Source organism: Xenopus laevis, chromosome 1S (genome assembly GCF_017654675.1).
Source record: "Xenopus laevis strain J_2021 chromosome 1S, Xenopus_laevis_v10.1, whole genome shotgun sequence".
NCBI lineage: Eukaryota > Metazoa > Chordata > Amphibia > Anura > Pipidae > Xenopus > Xenopus laevis.
The window spans coordinates 130,335,016-130,356,475 of record NC_054372.1 but is presented as its reverse complement, the minus strand read 5'-3'; the positions used below and the strand labels follow the sequence as shown (position 1 = coordinate 130,356,475).

Genomic DNA, 21,460 nt, shown 5'->3' with positions numbered 1-21,460 from the left:
AGTTTTTTATGGATGGTGGATCAGAAAACAGGCCTATTTACCATTCCCCCCGGACATTAGCAAACAACAACTGATAATGAAGGTTTGTGATAAATTACTATTTTAGTATGACATGAAGAAATATCCCACTACCCCTAAAGCATGTAATTATTAGAGGCCAAGTTCCCTTTAAAGGAGAACTAAACCCCCTGTACCAAAAGCCTCCCTTAACTGCCTGCCATTGCTGCCCCCCACCCTCCCCGTACTGTGCATTAGTAAAAAAACAACCCCTAAAAAACTAAATCTGACCCTAAAATGCAAAGCAGCACAGCGGAGCTCCCAGGCACCATCTTTCGCCGCTTTGTATTCTTTCGGGGCTCAACGCCAACACAAAGCCTGTGGGAGCATGCTCAGCTGGGCCAAGTCAGGAGTCGGCTTTAACTGCACACGCTCAAGTTTTCTTTGAGACCTGAAAGAATACGAAGCAGCGAAAGGCTTGCTGCATGTTAGGGTATGTTTTTTACTAATGCACAATGTAGGAAGGGAGAGAGGGGGCAATGGCAGGCAGTTTAGGGGGGGGGGGCTTTTGGTATGTGGGGGTTAAGTTCTCCTTTAAAGCTACTGACACCAGAAAATAAACCTTTTGTTACAGCTATCATAGCAATGAGCCAGATTCAGTTCAGTGACAAAAGGTTTATCACGTGAAAAGTCACAGACAAGATTCAATTTGAGATGCAATTCAAGTCAGTCCAGTCGCTGTTTATCACGTGAGTCCAGCCCATCCCCAAATCCATAGGTCCAGCCCACCCCCAACTCTGATAAGCCAGCCTATCCCCCAACTCCATAGGTCTAGCCTGCCCCCAACTCTCATAGGCCCAGCTTTCCTCCAACCTTGATAGGCCCTACCTGCCCCCAATCCAACCAAGCCTGCTCCCAAGCTGAATCGGCCCAGCCCCAAACTAATTGGCCCAGTCCACTCTCCTATTTCCTCCCTCTCTCTTTTACCCTTGTGCCCCTATTATGTGCCCCTATTTCATCCCTCTCACTCTCTTACCTTGTCTGCCCCTTTCCTTTCTATTTTGTGCCTTTATGCCCTTATTTTCCTAGATACTTGGTGGGTCAGTAGCCAGCAACACTTTGTCTAGGAGCCCCGCCAACATGGCCCCAATTGGGCCCCACATTTGATAGGCTCAGCCCTGCTTTTACATTAACTATCTGATCCCCCATGTTCCTGTATCAGGGGGCTGTCACATCTGTCCAACACTAGTCTGCAGTAGTAGCATCAGAAGCGCTGACAGTTTGAGACGTGATAAAAGAGGCTGTGGAACTTCAAGTAACAATTACTTACAGACGAATCTGCAAGAAAACCATTAATATGACTTAAAGGGTAACTTTTAATATACAATTCGTTTTTTTTGTGTCACTATACCTTTAAGAATAACAAGAAAGAAATTAGAATATGAAACAGTTAGCTACAATGTGTTGAGAATGGGTAAGTCTGATAATAATGAATGAGAAGGAAATCATGACAGACACTGGCAATGAGGAGTGGGATTGTCAGTGAGCTTCATGATACTAAAGAAGTGAATCCTTGCCTTGCTTGTGTCACGGACGGGGTTAATGGTGTCAGAGTGAGATGTGCTCTGATAAGAGCTGCCGGTCATCATTGGGACTGATAATATCTGCTCCCCGAGTGCTGAAGTCATTATGCATGGACCTTGGGGAACAGGGTAGGTCACAAAATGATAGTGCTGTTTTCCAAACAGAAACCTTGTTGTCGATGTTCCAACATACTTTCGATATGTAATTCACTTTGTAATCCAGTTTAATATTGTAACCTCACGATACACATAAAAACTATTGGATAACTCTACTCACCGTCAGATAACTTTATTTCCACTAATTTGATGTACAGTTGTGTTCAGAATAATAACAGTCCGACGTCACTAACCTGATCAATCCCTGTTTTTGGTACAAATTATATTTCTACATGGCTAATAATTTACTAATAGGTGTAGTAGAGTAATAGAAAACCAACAGACCTTGCATGCAACACAGATGTGCAGCAGTTCTCAGAAACACGGCTTATACAACGAAATATTAGTTCAGTGATTCAAAGGAAAGAAAAATCTTGAAATATTTTTCAGTTTATACAGTGAATGTTGGAGTTTGTAAAGAAGAATGCAGATATTGCTATATTGTCTTCACTTTCTGTAAAGGAATAACACAAATTTGATACATTTTCCTTCATGTTTTGATTTGGAATATAATGTGCAGCGTTCCTAATGCATTTATGTGTATGGCAATAAAAGCTATAATAAGGATTTTGAGCTTTAGTCACTTTTTTTAAACACACTGCTGTTATTCTGAACACAACTGTATATATATCCCAAAATGCTTGGAATCTACGATACACTGAACTTTTAGGGGTGTACTTATTAAAAAAAAGTTCCCCCTCATTTTTATCAAAAACAAAAATTCGACCAAACTCCCAACCACCAATGCCCTTAATTGACCTTAATTGAAAATCTGAACGAAAACCCCCCGAAACATTCAGAGTTTTTGGGGAAAAATCGTGAAAATCTGAGCTTTTCCCGCAATAATTTTTGGGAAAATGTAATAATAAATAAGCGTTGAAAACCCGAGCGGGTTAGATCGGAGTTTGTAGCAGCCCGTAATGAGATAAATTTGGACCTTAATAAATAGCCCCCTTAGTGTGTTTGTGAAACCTATTTATTTTTTTTTAACAATTCCTTTATTTGCACAACTATCAATCGTACAGACAGTGTGAATCACATAGTTGTCATTGTTGTACAATGTCAATAAAGAAAATTTAACAAAGCAAACATAACCGAAGTGATGTCATTCTTCACAAATACAGTCATCAATGAAGGGTAATACAATTAAACGCAACATTGTAAACCAAGATAAAGCATTCACCTTTGAATTCTCATCTGCAAAATACAGTAGAAAGCCAGTAAGACAATACTTCACAATATCACCATAGCATGGAGCATAGCCCAGGAGGAATAATGTGCATTCCTGAGGTAAAACAGACCTTAAGGCACGTCCGGGTCAGGATCATCCTCTGTCCACGGCGCCCACACTTTATTAAATTTCTCAGGGCAACCCCGCCTTAGATACGTTATTTTATAGAGTGGCAGTGCGTTCTCAATTACCTGTTCCCATTCATGCAAAGTAGGCCCATTACTAGATTTCCATTTTATAGCTATCATTTTTTTTGCATACATACACAGAATAGATAGCAGAGTCCTCTGAGCGTGTCTCGGGACTAGATCAGTTACTTGATTCAGTAAGAGGACTTTGGGATCCATGGGCAGCGGGAGACCAGTTTTCATCCCCACCAGCTGTGTTACCTCTGTCCAAAAATTATAAATAACCGGGCATTCCCAAACCATATGGAAAAACTCCGCTGGGGAGTGAAAACACCTGGGACATACATCATGTATATTCGGGTTCATTTTATGGAGTCGGTATGGGGTAAGGTACACCCTATGCAAGTAGTTCAGTTGTGTCATTTTATCTTTACTACAAATAACCCCTTCAAAGGCCGAATCCACAATATCCTCCCAATCCTCCGAAGAAACCCCAGGAATGTCCCTCCGCCACCTAGCCATCAGTTTACTAAGGGAAGCACCCCCAGCCTTCATCAATTGTGCATAAAAGGTCGATAATGGTTTATCAAGTGTAACCTTACGAATATTTAACTCAATGGGTCTGGGAGTGGTATCTATTGCATTGTACTGAAATTGGGTGTGCACTGCATGTCTCAGCTGCAAGTACCTAAAAAACATTTTATTAGGAAGTGTAAACTTTTGTTTCAGATCCTGAAAAGCCATCAATCTGCCCTCCACCATAATATCTGCTAAGTATTTTATGCCATGAGTAGCCCATAGTTGCGGAGCTGGAATGGTACGGAGCTGCTGGAGTTTGGGATTGCCCCAGAGAGGGGAGAATTCTGAGCAAGACTGGTGTGGCTTAGGATAAAATTGTAGAGCAGTCTGCCAAGCTCTCACTGTGGTTCTCATTAAGGGAGAGATGTTTTTGGTAGTTGAGGTACCCCTGTAGAGAAGGTTTTTCAATCCCTCAAGGGACCCTACCAACTGCGCCTCAAGAAGTGTAGCTGCATTGGTGTAAGACGGAGTGGCCCAATTCCTTGCCACCACCAGTTGGGACGCCAGATAATACCAGTAAAGGTTAGGAGCAGCAAGGCCTCCCTGAGTGGTCGGAAGCTGTAAAGTACTAAGAGCCAACCTCGGGTGAGAGCCATTCCAAAACAAAGAAATCATAAGGCTTCTTAACTTCGCAAAGACCGAACTGGGGATTATCAATGGGGCCTGCCGAAACACGTATGTGAGCTTTGGTAATAACATCATTTTAAATAAGTTGATGCGCCCTAGTAAAGTGAGGGGAAGGCTCAACCATGCCTCTTTCTTTTGTGCGATGTATCGCAAAATGGGTTGTATATTGAGGTCCACAAATTGAGAAAGGTCAGCATGAATCCAGATCCCCAGGTACTTGAAAGACTCCACCCATTGAAGACCATGGGCCCGTTCAGGTAAGTGGTGGGGGGGGCGGTCTATGGGGAAGATCACTGATTTGGCCCAATTGATCTTGAGACCAGAGTAGATGGTATGAGTGTTAATGATCTCTAATGCGCTGGACAATGCTCTATGCGGGTTAGGTAGATATAAGAGTGTATCATCTGCGTACATAGAAATAGTTTCCCGTCTTGTGCCCACTATCAGACCCTCTATTTCTGGTGAAGTTTTAATTTGGCAGGCCATGGGTTCCATCGCAAGTGCGAATAACAAAGGGGATAAAGGGCAGCCTTGTCTAGTACCCCTGCCTATTGGAAATGCCTTTGATACCGACATATTAGTTCTAATCCGAGCCACTGGCAAACAATAAAGTTCTCGTACCCAGGCAACATATTCTGGGGGAACGCCCACCCTCCGCATTGTAGCCCACAAATACCCCCATTCCACTGAATCAAAAGCCTTCTCGTTGTCTAGAGAGGCAACTACTCTTTCCCCTCTGTTGTCATGCAGAATAGAAATGTTGGTGAAAAGTCGCCTGATATTAGTATCTGTCATTCGGCCCGGCATAAAACCAGTTTGATCGGGCGAAATCACAGAAGCCATGTGAGGTGCAATGCGCACCGCTAACACTTTGGCCAGTATTTTAGCATCCACATTTATGAGTGAAATAGGCCGGTATGAGGCACATTCCAATGGATCTTTGCCTGGTTTAGGGATCAGAATGATAAGCGTTTCTCTCATGGATGCAGGAAGAGGGTTCCCCATCCGAATTCCATTAAATAAAGTGGCCAGTAGGGGTGCTATTTTTTTAACATGATGCTTGTACCACTCAATAGGCAAGCCATCCAGACCTGGAGTTTTCCCCCCTGGAAGAGCTGAAATAGCCGCCTCTACCTCCTCAGACGAAATAGGCATAGCTAAATCAGTGCTGGCCTGGAAATTCAATGCCGGAATGTCAATGTCTTGCAGGTATGTCTGCACCTCTCCCTCAGAAACCATCAATTTGGAACTATAAAGGTCAGAGTAATATTCAACAAAACGTTTATTAATACCTTCGGGGCTAGAGGTAGTGTCCCCATTGACCAGTTTCACCGCCGGGACAGCCCCGGAGGCATTAACATCCTTAGATAGTAGAGCCAGCAACTTCCCATTCTTGTCCCCAAATTCAAAAATGTTAGCCTTTTGGTAGAGTATATGTTTCTTTGTGAGTTCAATTTGCGCTAAATGCAGTTCCCTTTGCCTATCCTGCCAAGTTTGACGGGTGCGGTCAGAAGGTTGCCTAACATAGTTATCCTCAGCCTCCTGTACCTGTTGCGTTTTAGAACAAAGGTCCGCCCTCTGAGAGTCCGTAATAGCCTTAATATTACTAATGAATTCCCCCCTAATATACGCCTTAAAAGCATCCCAGGTGCAATGTGGAGACACCTCCTCAGTATTCGTGGATAGAAAAGCCTCTATACTAAACTGTATGGTCTCATTCAGATGAGCATTATTTGCCCAGTAGGGGCTCAGCCTCCAGACACGGTCTGCAGGCGACTGTGAGATGGATAGGGTAAGAATTATGGGCGAGTGATCAGAAATTCCCCTGGTAAGAATATCAACTTTACGGATCCATTTATTTACCTCCGGACAACCCAATGCTAGGTCAATCCTGGACATGCTGTTATGACCCGGGGAGTAACAAGTGTAGCGCTTCACCCCTGGATTACGGGCACGCCACAGATCCACTAGTTGGAGTGTGGAAGACCATTTATTTAAGACAGTGGATGAGATTCTAGGGGGGTGCAATTTATCCAAGTCTGCATTTGCAGTGGCATTAAAGTCCCCCATAAGGAGGAGAGGTGCCAGTGGCAATGTAAGAAGCTTATTGGTCAGCTCAGTTAAAAAAGATTCCGTCAGTGGAGGCGGGGCATACACATTTGCTAAGGTGAATTGTTTACCCTGGAGCATTCCTTGCAAAAGAACAAATCTGCCGTGCCTGTCAGATACAACAGTTTCTACAATAAACGGACAGGTTCTGCAAATCAGAATAGAAACCCCTCTAGAGTAACTAGAGTAGACTGAGTGATACATCGAGGTTATCCAGGGTTTTTTCAAAGCAAGTGTCTTCCCTCCCACCAAATGTGTTTCCTGGAGCAATATAATCTGGGGTTTGTGCCTACGTATAAAATCAAATACCAGTCTTCTTTTTATCGCGTCCCCTAAACCCCTTACATTCCACGATAAGATATCAACCTTAGCCATTATACCTTGCCATAAGATGCTTAACCAAAATATCAAACCAGATGAGATGCTTCTCATCCCCTTCACATACTGCAGAAAATGATCTGGTATCACAAATGACATCAAAAAACCTATTAACTGGTAATCCCAAAACTATTCCCACTTCCCTCCCCACCCACTCCATCCTGACAAAATGAGTGAGTCTACTCCCAGAACGAACAAAAGAAAAAACAACTTATCAACGTGTTGGGGGGTTAGTGTCCGCCAGAGGCTCAGATAAGCGTTAACCTCTGCTTCTTCTGTACTTTCGCTCCAATGCTTCCAAAAACCTGGGGCTGGAAAGAAAAAACAAAATAACTTCCTGCCAAGGGTTGGCCAATGTCATGTTACCTGTTACAGGAATGTCCACCAGCATGTCATGTAGTGGAGAAAAACTCCCAGGATAGGTGACACTGTGTGAGGACAGTTGAAGTCCTGCGCCTGTGGATACAGGGTATCATGTCCTAATTCGGGCATATTTGGGAAAAGGAATCAGTCCCTGCGTGGGGAGTTGCGTGGTCAATCTCCAGCCAGTGTATGACCTCCTCGGGTGCGGTAAAGAAATGAGCTTTCCCTCGATCCGTGACCCTGAGCCGCGCCGGAAACATCATGGCATAAGGGAGCTGTTTCTGTCTCAGCATGCTCTTGGCTTCCGTGAATCTCGCTCGTTGCTTTCTTACTTCCGTGGAGAAGTCAGGGTAAATTGAAATCCTTTGGTTATCATAGTGAAGGTCCCCAGCCTTCCTGGCTGCTGTTAATGCTGCATCTCTGTCTCGATAATTCAAAAGTCTCGCTATCAATGGTCGCGGGGGTGCACCAGGTGGAGGTGGCCTCCCAGGTATACGGTGGGCTCTTTCCACAATAAAAGCATTGGAGAAGACCGACTGCCCAAATGTAGAGGAGAGCCAATGTTCAACAAATTTTTCCACCTCTGCCCCTTCCGCCCTCTCAGGCAGACCCAGGATCCGTATGTTATTCCTCCGGAGCCTGTTTTCAAGGTCATCCGCCTTGCTCTCTAGCTGAGTCAGCTGTTTCTCTGCGTTTACAAAACGCCCTGGAAGTGGGGCAATGGAGTCTTCCAAATCACTTATCCGCCGCTCAGCCTCACCCGTTCTCTCCCGCAATTTCTGCGTGTCATGCTTCAGAATAGCAAAATCAGTCTTTAATTCGTCTATTTTCCCCATTAGCATGGTGTGGTTGGTAGTAATAGCACTGAGTACTTCAGTGAGCGTTGGTTCTATAGGCCCAGGTGCGCACTCTGCAATGGCGTCCATAGTGGGGGAGGGGACCCCATCCGGGGTGCAGCTCACCTGGCAAGATGCCTTTTGTGGGGTATCTGACGTACCTGGCTGTATTCCCAGGGGTGAGGGTGCTCTCGCAAACCGTGCCAGCCGTTTCTCCGCAGATTCCCCTACACCCGCTGTCGCCTCCCTGTTGGTGCGCGGTGAACCCGCTCCAGCGCCATTTTGAGTCGACATGGCGCGCCGCTTCCCAGAATCTGTGGCTGCGCTCTTCCTCCGACCGCGTCTCACCATCCGTGCAGGGCACAGGCAATCAGGCAGCGTTTACTCACTGGGCAGTGAGGATTGCGTGCAGGTAAGTGGCAGGAAATGTCCAGTATATTGGGCCCCAGGACGGAGCTAAGGCTACCCACGTCCTATCCGCTCTCCATGCAGGCCACGCCCCCTCGTGAAACCTATTTATAGCATCAACAATCATCCTATAGCCCAGGGGTCCCCAACCTTTTTTACCCGGGAGCCACATTCAAATGTGAAAAGTGCTGGGGGAGCAACACAAGCATGAGAAAGTCCCTTGGGATGCCAAATAAAGGCTGTGATTGGCTATTTGGTAGCCCCTATGTGGACTGCAGCCTATTGGAGGCTCTACTTGGCACTATACTTAGTTTTTATGCAATTAAAACTTGCTTCCAAGCCAGGAATTCAAAAATAAGCACCTGCTTTGAGGACACGGACAGCAACACCCAAAGGGGTTGGAGAGCAACATGTTGCTCACAAGCTACTGGTTGGGGATCACTGCTATAGCCAGTTCTTTTTTTAAATGATGTTTCCATCACAGGATTCAGACTTCCTCCACCCACGTAATACCATTGTCATTTTAAAGATTTATTTATCCATTTTACATAAATCACAGTAATAAATAATTTACAGAGCTCAACAATCACACTATCAAAATCCAATGCATTATTAACCCTTTTACAGCCAGAAACACCAATACACCAAAGCAAATGTTGACATCTGTAGGCATCAATGGTCTGCAAATGGTTAACACAGCACTTCATATATATACATACCTTTACTATTATTGTGCTAAAACTTCATTCAAATAAAAAAGCTGCACACGCCTGGCACTAAATAGCCCCTTGCGTGCTGTGCACTGGAGCAAAAGTAAGAAAGATTTAAAAAGGAGATTTTACATAGAAAAATAGATCATCAGATTCACATAAAAGTAACTGGTGTCGTGTGCAATAGGACACCTTCCTTTTGAGGCACACAGTAGAACATTTAAATCAGTCCTTTTTCCCCCGCTTTCAAAAATAACCCATGATCCCACAAATCTGAATTCCAGGAAACATATTACCAAAGAATACGTCGGCTTCTTTTAGAATTACTTTGCTGCACTCTGCACATTAGTAGATGACAGAGTATTTTGTCAACATTCAAATAGAAGGGTTGTACATCCACATATTTCAGTAAGATTGGTCACATCAGTGCAACTTTGCCATGTAGGTATGAGGCCAAATCTCAAAAGGTTTATCCAATGGACAGCAGCAGAATTAGAATGGAGAATATTTCTTGATCGTGGACCCAGGCAAATTCATCTTTATTGAGAGTACCGGCTTCAGGTGGATCTATCTATCTATCTATCTATCTATTTTCAGATATCCTTACACATGTATGTATTCATTGATACTTTCAATAAAGGTCTATTTTTCCCCACTTACGTCTAGCAAAATATCACTTTATTTGTTCTTTTACTTTTGCCAGTGAGATTCAGTCTGTAACTGTCCAGCCGCTCCTACACTTCACCTGCCACGAGGCTGTTGTGGCATGCTGGGATTTGTAGTTCAGTGTATAATTTGGGATTTTACATAATGATCTAATGCATAGGGTCATTGTGAGGCATGTAGTAGTTAGAGATACAGGAATTAGATGAAAGAATAACAGGGCCCTTTACTGTTTCTTTGAAAAATAGTGCAATTAGTAAAAATAGCATTTCAGCACATTTCAGTGGTGTTGAATATAATAAAAGCATAAGGTGGAATATTTAAATAAGTTTTTTTTAAGTGGCCAGATTAAAAGAATGGTTAATTATTCATTGGTTTCTATATATTGCAACATCCCTTTCACCTCAAGGAAGGGACAGTTTAAAATAGTAACTATTTTCACTTTCCTGGGATAATTTTGACTGTTATGAGTATCCCCTAAAATTTATCAGCCCCACGGCAAATGTGTTAGTCTGTATATAATATATATTTATATACATAAATTTCTTTAAAGAACAAATTTCTCTAGCACTGGCTGGCTAGATGTGAAGCGATACTAGTTACATGTAATGATATAAACACATAGCTAGAGGCTCCAATCTATATATGTTTTTATCAGCGGTATGAATGGATTATTCCTTGGCAAGAGATTCCAATAAACAATTTAAGTTGTGCTTAATTCAACTTAATTTAACCTAATATACCTCATTCAATATAAAAAAAAAAGTACAGCAAATATAGTAGATTTACAATGAGATAAAGTGGCAATTTGTTTGAACTCCTATGGCCTGCTTGCAATTTGGACATTTGAAGCTAAACAAAAAAACGAAACCCTATTAATGCAGAATAGAAGTGAGGTATATGCAACTGATTGCATATCAATATTTAGCTGCTTAAGCCCGATTTATTTCCGGGAGATACATTCCTTTTCTACTTTATAGTTTGGCTATAATGAATTCTTTCATGTCTGGCCACTCCAAGAAAATTTTGCTTATGGATTAATACCCTCTGCCAACCTAGAGTAAAAGTCAAGGAGACTGGGAATCAAAATGGAGACACTTAAAAAGAAGGAGGGTTGAATTAGTTCAAGTGATGTTAAGGTTGTGTTTGTGCAAAGTTGTAATAGGGCTTACAACAGGAATTAACAGACATTCTGTTAACATACAATTAACCCAACATCCCCTGCCTCACTGTCCCAACCTTCTGCCAGGGGCAACAACAACATTTCATCCTCTTCTTCATGTCTTTGATGGTCTTCTCCTACTTCCTGCTCTGGCCTTTCTCTCCCTCTCCTCCCTCCTGATGGCTCCTCTGCTCCAAGAGGGAACAAGACTTGCATCATGCCCATAAGACTCCTCCCACTCTCAGAGTACTGAGGTAGAGTGGAGGCTTCTGTTTGGGCTGAAGACGTATCTGGATCATCTAGAGGCATTTTGACTGGAAGCGCTGGAGCTGTGGGAGGTTCGGTGCCCTCTGATGTTACTTCTGGTGATGCTGAGGTCTGGATTTGAGAGACTTCCACTTGGGGTCCCTGGGCACGAGGAGGGAGAAGCCCCCATCGGCGCAAGCGCCGAAGAAGACGTCTGACTGCACGAGGCGGGCGCCTGCGAGGTGGTAATTCATTAACTGCTCCAGCAGGGACTGGGGGTGCCTGGTGAAGAAACTGCAGGAGGCTACGTAAGTTCCCCATGAAAGAGCCCTGATAGGACAGAAAGCAAAAAATACATAAGTACAAATAGAATAGCCATGTCATGAAAAAGACACAGTGTGAATAACAGAGGCCTTTGGTTACACAATTGTTAGGAGACGTTAGCACCAAGAGAAAGCCACATCTGTGTGGAAACCTTCCTTTTTATTATTTGTTGACTAACCATGGATAGACAAGCAATACAATGGTTTGAAATTAAAAAAAAAGGCAAATTAATTACTGCATTGCAGGGAAGCTCAGGTTAACAATTTTAATTCAGAAACCATTCCATTAGTTGGGAATGATAGCCCAGTAAAGGGCAACTGGCTGAAGCATAGGGTAGGGAGAATGCCACATTATCTGCAGAGAATCAATGTGTACTAAACATTGCTTAGGGAACTGCAACTGGGTCTTTGCACTGTAGGAATACTGGGCTTAAACACGGTGAGTCTATTACTTCCACAACACCACATATAATGCTGTAATTTATATACTGATTGTACTGTACTAACCCAGAGGCTCAGCATATAACATATAACAGTAATGACCTATGCCTTCTATACTGTCAGAAGCAGGTTTTTACAGCAGGATCCGAGCTGCTGTTAAGATGCTAAAACGTAGGGGTCACAGGAAATCAGCAGAAAGTGAGGTCCCATTTGCTATTGAAGTTGATGCTATAGGGATGATATTTATAATTAAATCTGATGAAGAATGCACTGATTGTGTGATGCAATTGAATCAATCTTATTATTGTAAATGGTATACTATACTGTATATTGTGCACTGATCCCTAAACTCAGGTTACATTTAGCAGCCCAGAACACTTGGATTGGTAAAGAAGCCCAATATTTCTAGACCTTGCTGAGCTTCAAATACAGGTGGAGTAACCTCATTCCATCCCCGTTGTCCTGAATCTGCACAGACAGGTGTAGGCTCCACTAGGGCAGGTGTTTTAAAGTAGTTAAAATATAATGTAGTATTGCTTTGTACTGGTAAAAACTGGTGTGTTTGCTTCAGAAAGATTACTATAGTTTATATAAACACGCTGCTGTGTAGCCATGGGGGCAGCAATTCAAGATGGAAAAAGGAGAAAAGGCCCAGGATACACAGTAGATTACAGATAGGTTCTGATGAAGCCCAAGAGCGCGTCTATCTGCATCAAACATTTTTGTTGTGGGATGTGGTGCGTCAAATTTTTTTGTCACAAGACAATTTTTTTCACACTTTGGAGTCTATGGACTTCAAGAAACGTTCTCTCATCAATACTTATCTGTTATCTACTGTGTCTTCTGTTTGAATGGCTGCCCCCATGGCTACACAGCAGATAGTTATATAAGCAAGCTTACTGTGGCGAATATCCTGGACCCTCCACAGCATCCCACAAGGTTTTATTTGTTACATGCACCAAATTGTTAATGTTAGGACAGTGGCACCAGATGCGATATCTAGCTTGGCAGGCAAGTTGACAAACACTAAGTAGTGCCCCCTCTTGCCCTAAATGTTAAACAGCTGGATCTTGCCACTGCAATTGTGGGCCAGGCAATTATTGATTGAAAATGTGGCAGTGAACATATGGCTTCCAGGTGATTACCATGAAAGTCAATGGAGGGGTAATTCTAGGTAAAAATTACTAGGAATTAACTGTATCCCATATGATCAAATGATCATTTCCTGAAAGTTTTAAGCCCAATCACAGCCGTGTGCACTGACACTGCTACGTACAAGAAGGAGCAGCTGCTTTAGGGAATCAGAAAATCCCTTTAAATGATTGCCATATTATAACAATTATTTTCAGCCATAAACTGTTCTAGTTCAGCTGTTGCATATGCCTGGGTATTCATCTATTAAGGGTCAAGCCTCAAAACCACACTACATAAAGCCCTTTTAAAATAGTTCTGTGCTTGGCCTCAATAGAGAACAACAAAAGACCTTTCTAGACATGACACACTAAATTGTATCAAGCATATTCACTGTGCAACCTGCTGCGCAAAACAAAGTTATTTGTAAATGTAATTGCAGTTGAAAGTATTATTTCTTTCGTTATACAAAAAACAATTTTTGGTAGAGATGTGCTTTAATCTTAGCTTGAAGAACAATATGTGTATTTTTTATTGTGAAGAAGCCAACTAACAGTGCTAACTGTAGTTATATATACAATATAGGCACAAACAGAAGAATATAGCAGCACAGCATTAGTATGTTAAACCAGGATGCTTATTATCCAGCATGATTTCTCCTGACAGTGAAAAATCACCACATCAGTATAATAGCTATAAAATAAACTTTATACTGTACATCATACAAAGCAATACCTATACAAATATGCTGGAAATTTCTTCACACGGGATGCATATGCAATGCTATTGAGTTAAAAGAAGGCTAGAGCTGGACAAGAAGCACAATGTTTCCTCTGAGAAGAAAAATTAAGAATAAAGCAATTTGCTATCCTCCTTACTTAAGCAAGTACAGTTCACCTGTAATATCTACAAGACAGCCATGCACACAACTACTCACATCAGTTGGGCTCTCAGTGGGAAAGTCATCGACAGGTGGAATTGCTCCTTGGGCAATCAGCTGACCATATGATGGTGGTGCCTGTTGCTGGATGAGTTCTGCATCCATTCGGGACAATGGTGCGAAGACGCTGGAAAAGAAAGGCATCTATGGCAATATCAACTTGGTGAAATCTTCAAGAATGATTTTAAAAACTAGGAATAAAGTTGAGGACGAGGACTTCCAAGGTAATTTTCTCAGAGATACTGTATTACCTGTGCCACAAGCAACGTTAAGAAGACAGCGGGAGATTAATGTGTGGCAGAGACACTTGTGTAGGGAGGAGGGTTTTGTGAGAACTGGCATGATTTCTTAATTGGCTACAGGCTCTTTGCCAGGGATGGGCTGCACCTCAATGATGATGTACAGCTGCTTTGGGGGAAGACGATGGCTAGTGGGTTGGAGTAAATGTCAAACTAGGCATGGGGGTGGGGGGTGTAGGGTTCAGGATTATGTGGAAGACAGGTTAGATGAGGTAGTGGGCACAGGAAGGGAAAATGGGGAGGAGATTTTTGTTGGGGGTACTGTTAAGGATAGGGAGGACCACATGTCATATGTTCATTATGGTACTAGTAATAAATGTATGTTTGCAAATGCAAGGAATCTGACTGGTTAAATGGAAGAGCTGGAGGTGCTGATGCTGGAGGGAAAATATGATGTGATTGGTGTGGCCGAAACATGGCTGAATGAGTCACATGACTGGGCAGTAAATATCAGCGGCTATACTTTGTTTCAGAGGGACAGAAGCAATAGAAAAGGATAAGGGGTATGTCTCTTTATTAGTCAGGATTTAAAAGCTAATATAAAGTATATGTTACTATGTAACATGCAGTGCTTAAAGGGGAACTCCGGCTTCATAACCAAAATTTGATAAAGAGGCCCACATAACACAGAAACCCCTAATATATCCATCACAGTTACCGGTTACTTCAAAAAGTATGAATAAATGCCATTTTCTATGCTGAAATCCAACTGTTCAACAGTTCTCTTTCTGCATCATTTAAATTCCTGGCAGGGAAGGAGGGACTAAACACGGATGTTACAAATTGTAACAACTTCTCCACAGCTTACAGACAGCATGCAGGAACTACATAACCCACAATGCATTGCACTGACGTTCCATTCCTTATTGAAATCACACATACAGGGAATTGGAGGATGCAGGCTAAGGATTGCTGGCTGCTGATACAAATTAACAGTAGTCACCCAGCTCAGCAAAGTAGTCAAACAGATCAGCAGGAGAGCAGGGGGCTGAGGCTTAGGAGAACTATTCCAAACCACTAAAATCATGAAAAGTCTGCATATTTTTTAATTGATGTATTATAGAAAGTTGCTTGAAATTATGTATACATTTCAAAAAGCTTGAGATATGTTTGTGTGGAGTTCGCCTTTAAGTTCAGTACTCGCCACCCTTACAACCCATTCTTACCTGTACTCCCGTGCTCGGGTGGTATAAAGCCGACATGTACAACCAAGTGCAACAACTAGCAGTGTAGCACAGATAAGGCTTCCTATGACAGCTGCAGCAATGACTCTACGAGGCAGGGTATATCCGCATCCTCGTTCATCACTTCCATCCCTGCAGTCAGCCTGCCCATCGCAAACCCATGCTTCATACACACAACGTTCCAAGTCACAGTGGAATCCTCCAGGCTGACATGCGCGGCATCCCCTCTCATCAGTACCATCCTGACATGATGTTTGATAATTACACCTCTCAGTAATGGGGTAACAAGCACGGGTCATGGCACAGGGGTAGTGCCCAGGGGCACAGCCTGAACAATTCATTTCATCTCGGCCATTGGCACAGTCCCAGGCACCATCACAGCGCTGTGCATCAGTGAAGCAGCCTCCGCCTTCCTCTACTTCATCATTCCACAAAATTCCAGGGCTGGACCCACAAGGGTGGTCCCAAGGGAGACAATAGCCACGTACCCGATAAGTGGCATTAAATCCCCGAGGACGGAAAGCAGGGAACCAAATACCATGAAAAGAAGAGCCAGAAGTGTGGGAACCAAAGGAAGGGGGGCCAAGTAGGTCAGACTTATGAGGGCCAGAGTCACGGTTTATTGGTTTAGAAGACACAGCAATGTCAGAGTTTGGAAACTTAAATCCTGAGCCATGGGTGACAGAAGAAACAGGACTGGGGTTACTTAAGACCTCAGAGCTGTAATGATAGTCAACCATGACCCTTCCTCCCACAGACTCCACTGTGACTGATTTTCCATTGCTTTGCCGGTCAAGAGCACGGAGAATGCGATTTGAGTCTCCATCAGCCAACTCATACACCACAAGAGCATCAGACCCAGAGAGCTGGAGAGAAGAAAACTGCAGTGACAGGCCCCGACTATCTCCAGAATCAATTAGCCATCGGCAGGAAGTAGGTAGGGGACTGGGTGGAGAGTCTGGGTAACCCGGAGGAGAGAAGACCCCATAAAATTCCAGCAGTGTGAAGCTGCAGTGCGGGGGACACCCAACCTCATCAGACTGATCTTCACAATCAAAGAAGCCATCACATCTAGAAGACAGAGGTAAGCATTTTGACCTGCAGAGGAAATAATTTGTAGGACAAGGAGAGGAGTCTGGAGAGAGAAAAAAAAACAAACATATTAATTCTGCCAAACATGAATAAGTTATTTTCCTGCTTTGTATACACAAATATCTGTGGTTACAAATAACAAAATCATGGGTACCGTGTTTTATTTTGTTGATCACAATAAGAATACAAGAATAGAAGTAATATAAATATAGAGGGGACCCCCTGGGGGCTCGCAAGAAGAGGTGTTGTAAGTGACCCATAACGCATAGAAAATCAGGAGTTACATGTTACACTATTTTGTGTCGGGTCTGATTTTTTTTTTTGAAAAGGAGAGGCTGTGCCCGTGAAGTTATGACCCTGGAAAGGACTATGGTGACAGATTACAGTTTTTACAGTATGGTCAAAAGCCTAGGTCACAAGCATTCTGTATAACAGATCATATTACTGAAGTCCATGGAAATCACTGTGTTAAAGGAACAGTAAAACCAAAAAAGAAAGTGTTAAAGCAACACAAATAATTTAGTGTTGCACTGCATTGGTAAAATTGGCGTGTTTGCTTTAGAATAACTAATATAGTTTATATAAACAAGCTGCTGTGTAGCCATGGATGCTGTCATTCAAGATGGAAAAATGAGAAAAGGCTCAGGATACACAGCTGATATACAATGGGTATCCTTTACTTGAATGGCTGCCCCCATGGCTACACAGCAGCTTGTTTATGTAAACTATAGTAGTGTTTCTAAAGCATATACACCAGTTTTACCAGTACAGGGCAACAGTATATTATATTGTCCTTCCTTTAATTTGTTGGTGTTGCTGTTCCTTTAAGGCCCATACGCATAGTTTTAACTAGAAAATGAACCAGCCAGCAATTTACTAATAACAGCTCCTGAGTACCATACCCACAGTATTATGCAGCTAACCATAATGACAATTATTTTGTGCCAGATTTCTTCTAAGTTATGGCGTCAGCCCACATAACAAACCGCAGAATGCTGACATTCATTTATAAATACTGTGAAACAGTAAGAAATGCCGACATGCATACTCAATTGTTTCGGCAGCAAAATCTGCTCTATGTGCCTGCGCCCAGGCTTACACAGTGGCTCAGGGAGCAGGCAAATCAGAATGCTGAGAGGAGCGTAGGGCTGATTCTCTGCCTGCATTTATCTGGAGGTGGTTAATCTGCTTGGTGTGGTAGTAGCCTAATAGATGATCCAGTGTTCTGGAAGTGTTACAATGCATCAAATTACTCACCAAGACTAGAGCTTCCTTTTGTGAAAATCAGCCAGCCTGTAAAAGGAAGCCAGAACAATGCATTAGAAATAAGACAGTTTCGGTACTAAAGATCATAAGGGTGGAGACCCTTTTGTAGTCAACATCCTTACAGATCAGGAAGTGAGTTGTAGCACGAAGACTGGGGCCAGGATGGAACAGCACAAAAACAAGATACATTTGATACAGGCACAGAACACCTCAAGTAGTATAGAGTATATCAAAGTAAATGAGCACAGGGTTTGCTGAATGCTGGTTTGACGTCTGCCCTTATCTATACTGTATGTGACAACCTTAGATAGAAGTAAGAATTTATAGACTATTCAGCTTGACCACAGATGTCAGAAACAAGGAAGGTTTTAGTAGTTTACACATCAGATCAGGAAATAGAGGGTGGAACTCTAAAGTAGTTGTTATGATTAGTAAGTGGAAAGGTTAAAGAGGCTGTGAAATTCAGGTCTCTCAGAACAAAGGGAATACGAATACTTGTTATTTACACAGCCTGTCATAAACTATACACCCTGTGGAGATTGGAAGCTGGGGGGTGGCATCTGTAAGGGCTAGTCCACACGAGGAGATTTGTAGCCTCAGTGAGGCAACTTCGGGGCGACTATAGAAAACGCATCACCGCGTGTGCATTAGCGCAGGCGACTTTTCATTGTAGCCTATGGGGAAAAAACGCTGAGGCAGTTCAGGGAGATAGTCGCTCAAAAGACGAGGCAACTAGTCGCCAGGCGACAAAATCTCCCCGAATCTCCTCGTGTGGCCTTACCCTTAAGAAGCAGGTCTCACAGTTTGAGCTTCTCAATCTATCCAGTGGTTTTATGACACATATATGTGAATAACCTTATTACTAGAGGTGTTCCACAACTAATGAAGATCAACAGACAGAACTGAACCTGCAGACTGATGTTCATTACTTATAATTGGTTCAGGATTTGGCTGAATCAAATCTCAATGCTAAGGCCACTGACAGACTTACGGTAGATTTCGCCCCTTGAAGTCGCCACTAAGTTTCCTAGCAAGACACCTTCAGGCGACTTTAGAAAGCTGAAGCAACTTGGATGTTTTCCACTGGTGATTTACTTTATTGCTGGTGGAAAGCACAGTCAGGGCTGGACCTAGATAGCGGGTGCCCCTATGCCCACTGCTGTTCGTCTCCCCTGTCCCCTCCCCTTTATTTGTTATTTGTTCAAATTTTCATCATCAGGACCGGAGCAATGGGGATTGGGGTACGGGAAATTTAAAAAATTATTGTATCTCCAGGTGTTTTCAAACCAATGTTGTGCAGCATGCTGCCCCCTAAAATCCTGCCACCCTAGGCCCAGGCCTTGGTGGCCTTTCCACAAATCTGGGCCTGAGCACAGTCCATAGTGCTAGAAGAGATTAATTGCAGGCGTGTGTGGTGTGTTGAAGTGGTGATTCACCTGCAAGTTACATTTTGGCACAAAATTGTATATTTCTAGCTACTTTGCAATTGGTCTTCATTATTAACTGTACTATACAGCTGCACAACAGAAAGCTAAATAACTGAAAAACGGCAAAAAATGCAAAATGATGCCCAATTACTAATTGTCTTAGAACATCAATGTCTACATCATTCTATAAAGTTAATTTAAAGGTGAAGTACCCATTTAAACATAAAAGTAAGTAAAAATGGAATAGCCAGCTTGCCTACAAATCTGTTCATGAATTAGAGTGATACTACTGGACTTTTCTATACTCAAAGGAATACAAGCGGAGGAGCAGGACTTACTTACCCACCACTGCACTTTGTACTTCCAGTTCACCTGGAAGTGACACCAACAGACGGTACATTCCACTAAACACAAATGACAAGAGCACTGTGGGAACTCTTAACATGCAACCAGTAACTTTTATAAATGTATGGAGCACTGAAAGGATTTGGAAGGAGCCCTGTATACCGGTAACTCTCGCTTTTTATTTACTGTGGTATATTGGTAGATGAAATAATTAAAGCATAAGCAAACCTGTTGTTTCCAAAGAAAGAGGCGAGTGCACTCACTTAGCAAATACACCCCTTTCAACATATTCGCTTTTTCATGGTTTCCACAAGAGGAACACGGGAATGAACAGGCCCCGTCTTTCTCAATGAAACATGTACTGATAAGGGTCAGGCCACATTGGGTCGTTTTGGGGAGATTTGGTCGCCTGGCGACTAATCGACTCTTTTTTGCGGCGACCAATCTCCTGTGATTAGCGCCGGCATTTTTTTATTTTAAGCCGGCGGCAGAGTCAGGGAAGCCGTCTGGAGAGATTGGTCGCTGCAAAAACAAGGCGATTAGTCTAATTATTACTCAGAAACCATGTCATATTTTAATTTTGCAGATTTTCTTGTTTTTTTTTTTTGGCAAACTTGGTTTGGACAAATCTTTTCTGCATAATTTGGTATTGAAGCTAAGTTATTTAGGGAAAAACAACATTACCAGCCAGCCATATCTTACACAGAGATGAAACTAATCAGGTTTTTTGTTTTGAATTTAGCCACAGATCTCAGGTATTGGCGGCCATTTCTAATTGCTACACACACCATTTGTACCAAACAAAACATAACCTGTTGAAGAAGCTTTTCATAAGCGAGGGCAACATAATGAAATTGTACGCGCGTCAGCGACATTTCTGTGGCACAACATTGGTAAGAGTCACTGGCTGGGATCATAAATATACAAGAGCAAGGGGAATATTCCGACCTCGGCAGACAGATCCCGAGGTTGAGGCCCGATACACCTAACACAGTCCGCAAGGAGGAAAATGTATCATTGTTAAAGGTTAACTTACCGCAAAATAAAAGCACCGGAAAAAGAGACATGTTGTTGTTATTATTATTATTCGGGCTGTCCGCGCTCCGTTACTCAGTAGCTCATATGTCCTACATAAGCTGTTCGCAGCCTTCCTTAAACTTTACGTTCCTTTTGCCTAGTTCTCTCCTTCTTCCTGTTTCTTATTTTTCTTTTAACTTCCTGCTTCCAAAAGCGAGATTCTTCCGGCTCTCTCACTCCCCCTGCTGCTAACTAAAGGGTAATACAGCCAATATTTTAAAGGGGGTTGTTCACCTTTGAGATAACGTTTAGTATGAGGTAGAGAGGGATATTCTGAGACAATTTGCAATTGGTTTTCATTTTTTATTATTGAAGGTTTTTGAATTATTTAGCTTTTTATTCAGCAGCTCTTCAATTTGCATCTAAAGCAATCTGGTAACTAGGGTCCAAATTACCCTAGCAACCATGCATTGAATTGAATAAGAGACTGGAATATGAATAGGAGAGGGCCTGAATAGAAGGGTCAGTAATAAAAAGTAACAATATCAATACATTTGTAGCCTTACAGAGCATTTCTTTTTTAGAAGGGAGTCAGCGACGCCCATTTGAAAGCTGATAAGAGTCAGAAGAAAAAGGCAAATAACCAAGTGAAAAGTTGCTTAGAATTGTCAGTTCTATAAAATAATAAACGTTACATTAAAGGTGAACAACCCCTTTAACTCTCGTTCCTTTTTGCTGCAATCGTAATAATCTCCTGTAGGCTGTGCGATTTCTTTTTGGCTTGTTGCGCCGCGCCCCAGGGTTGCCTGGTCCAATGGC

General features: G+C 42.6%; 1 protein-coding gene across 1 annotated transcript; it reads right to left on the bottom strand.

Annotated features, from left to right (window-relative positions):
* Positions 1 to 8,913: 8,913 nt before the first annotated feature.
* lrp10.S (LDL receptor related protein 10 S homeolog) lies at positions 8,914 to 20,854 on the bottom strand. Its single transcript, XM_018243934.2, has 5 exons — positions 20,661 to 20,854; positions 17,844 to 17,879; positions 15,477 to 16,629; positions 14,009 to 14,138; positions 8,914 to 11,506 (listed from the first exon to the last, which is right to left on the bottom strand). Exons 1-5 carry the CDS (start codon positions 20,689 to 20,691, stop codon positions 10,964 to 10,966), a joined length of 1,893 nt encoding a protein of 630 aa, XP_018099423.1. The 5' UTR covers positions 20,692 to 20,854; the 3' UTR covers positions 8,914 to 10,963.
* Between the last annotated feature and the right edge of the window lie 606 nt (positions 20,855 to 21,460).

Excerpts from the sequence above, each read along its gene's own strand:
- lrp10.S (XM_018243934.2), bottom strand. The coding sequence starts at position 20,691 with ATGTCTCTTTTTCCGGTGCTTTTATTTTGCG. Across the intron at positions 17,880-20,660 it reads TCCGGTGCTTTTATTTTGCG|GCTGGCTGATTTTCACAAAA; the intron begins GTAAGTTAACCT and ends TTCCTTTTACAG. Across the intron at positions 11,507-14,008 it reads CCACTGAGAGCCCAACTGAT|GGCTCTTTCATGGGGAACTT; the intron begins GTGAGTAGTTGT and ends CTGTCCTATCAG.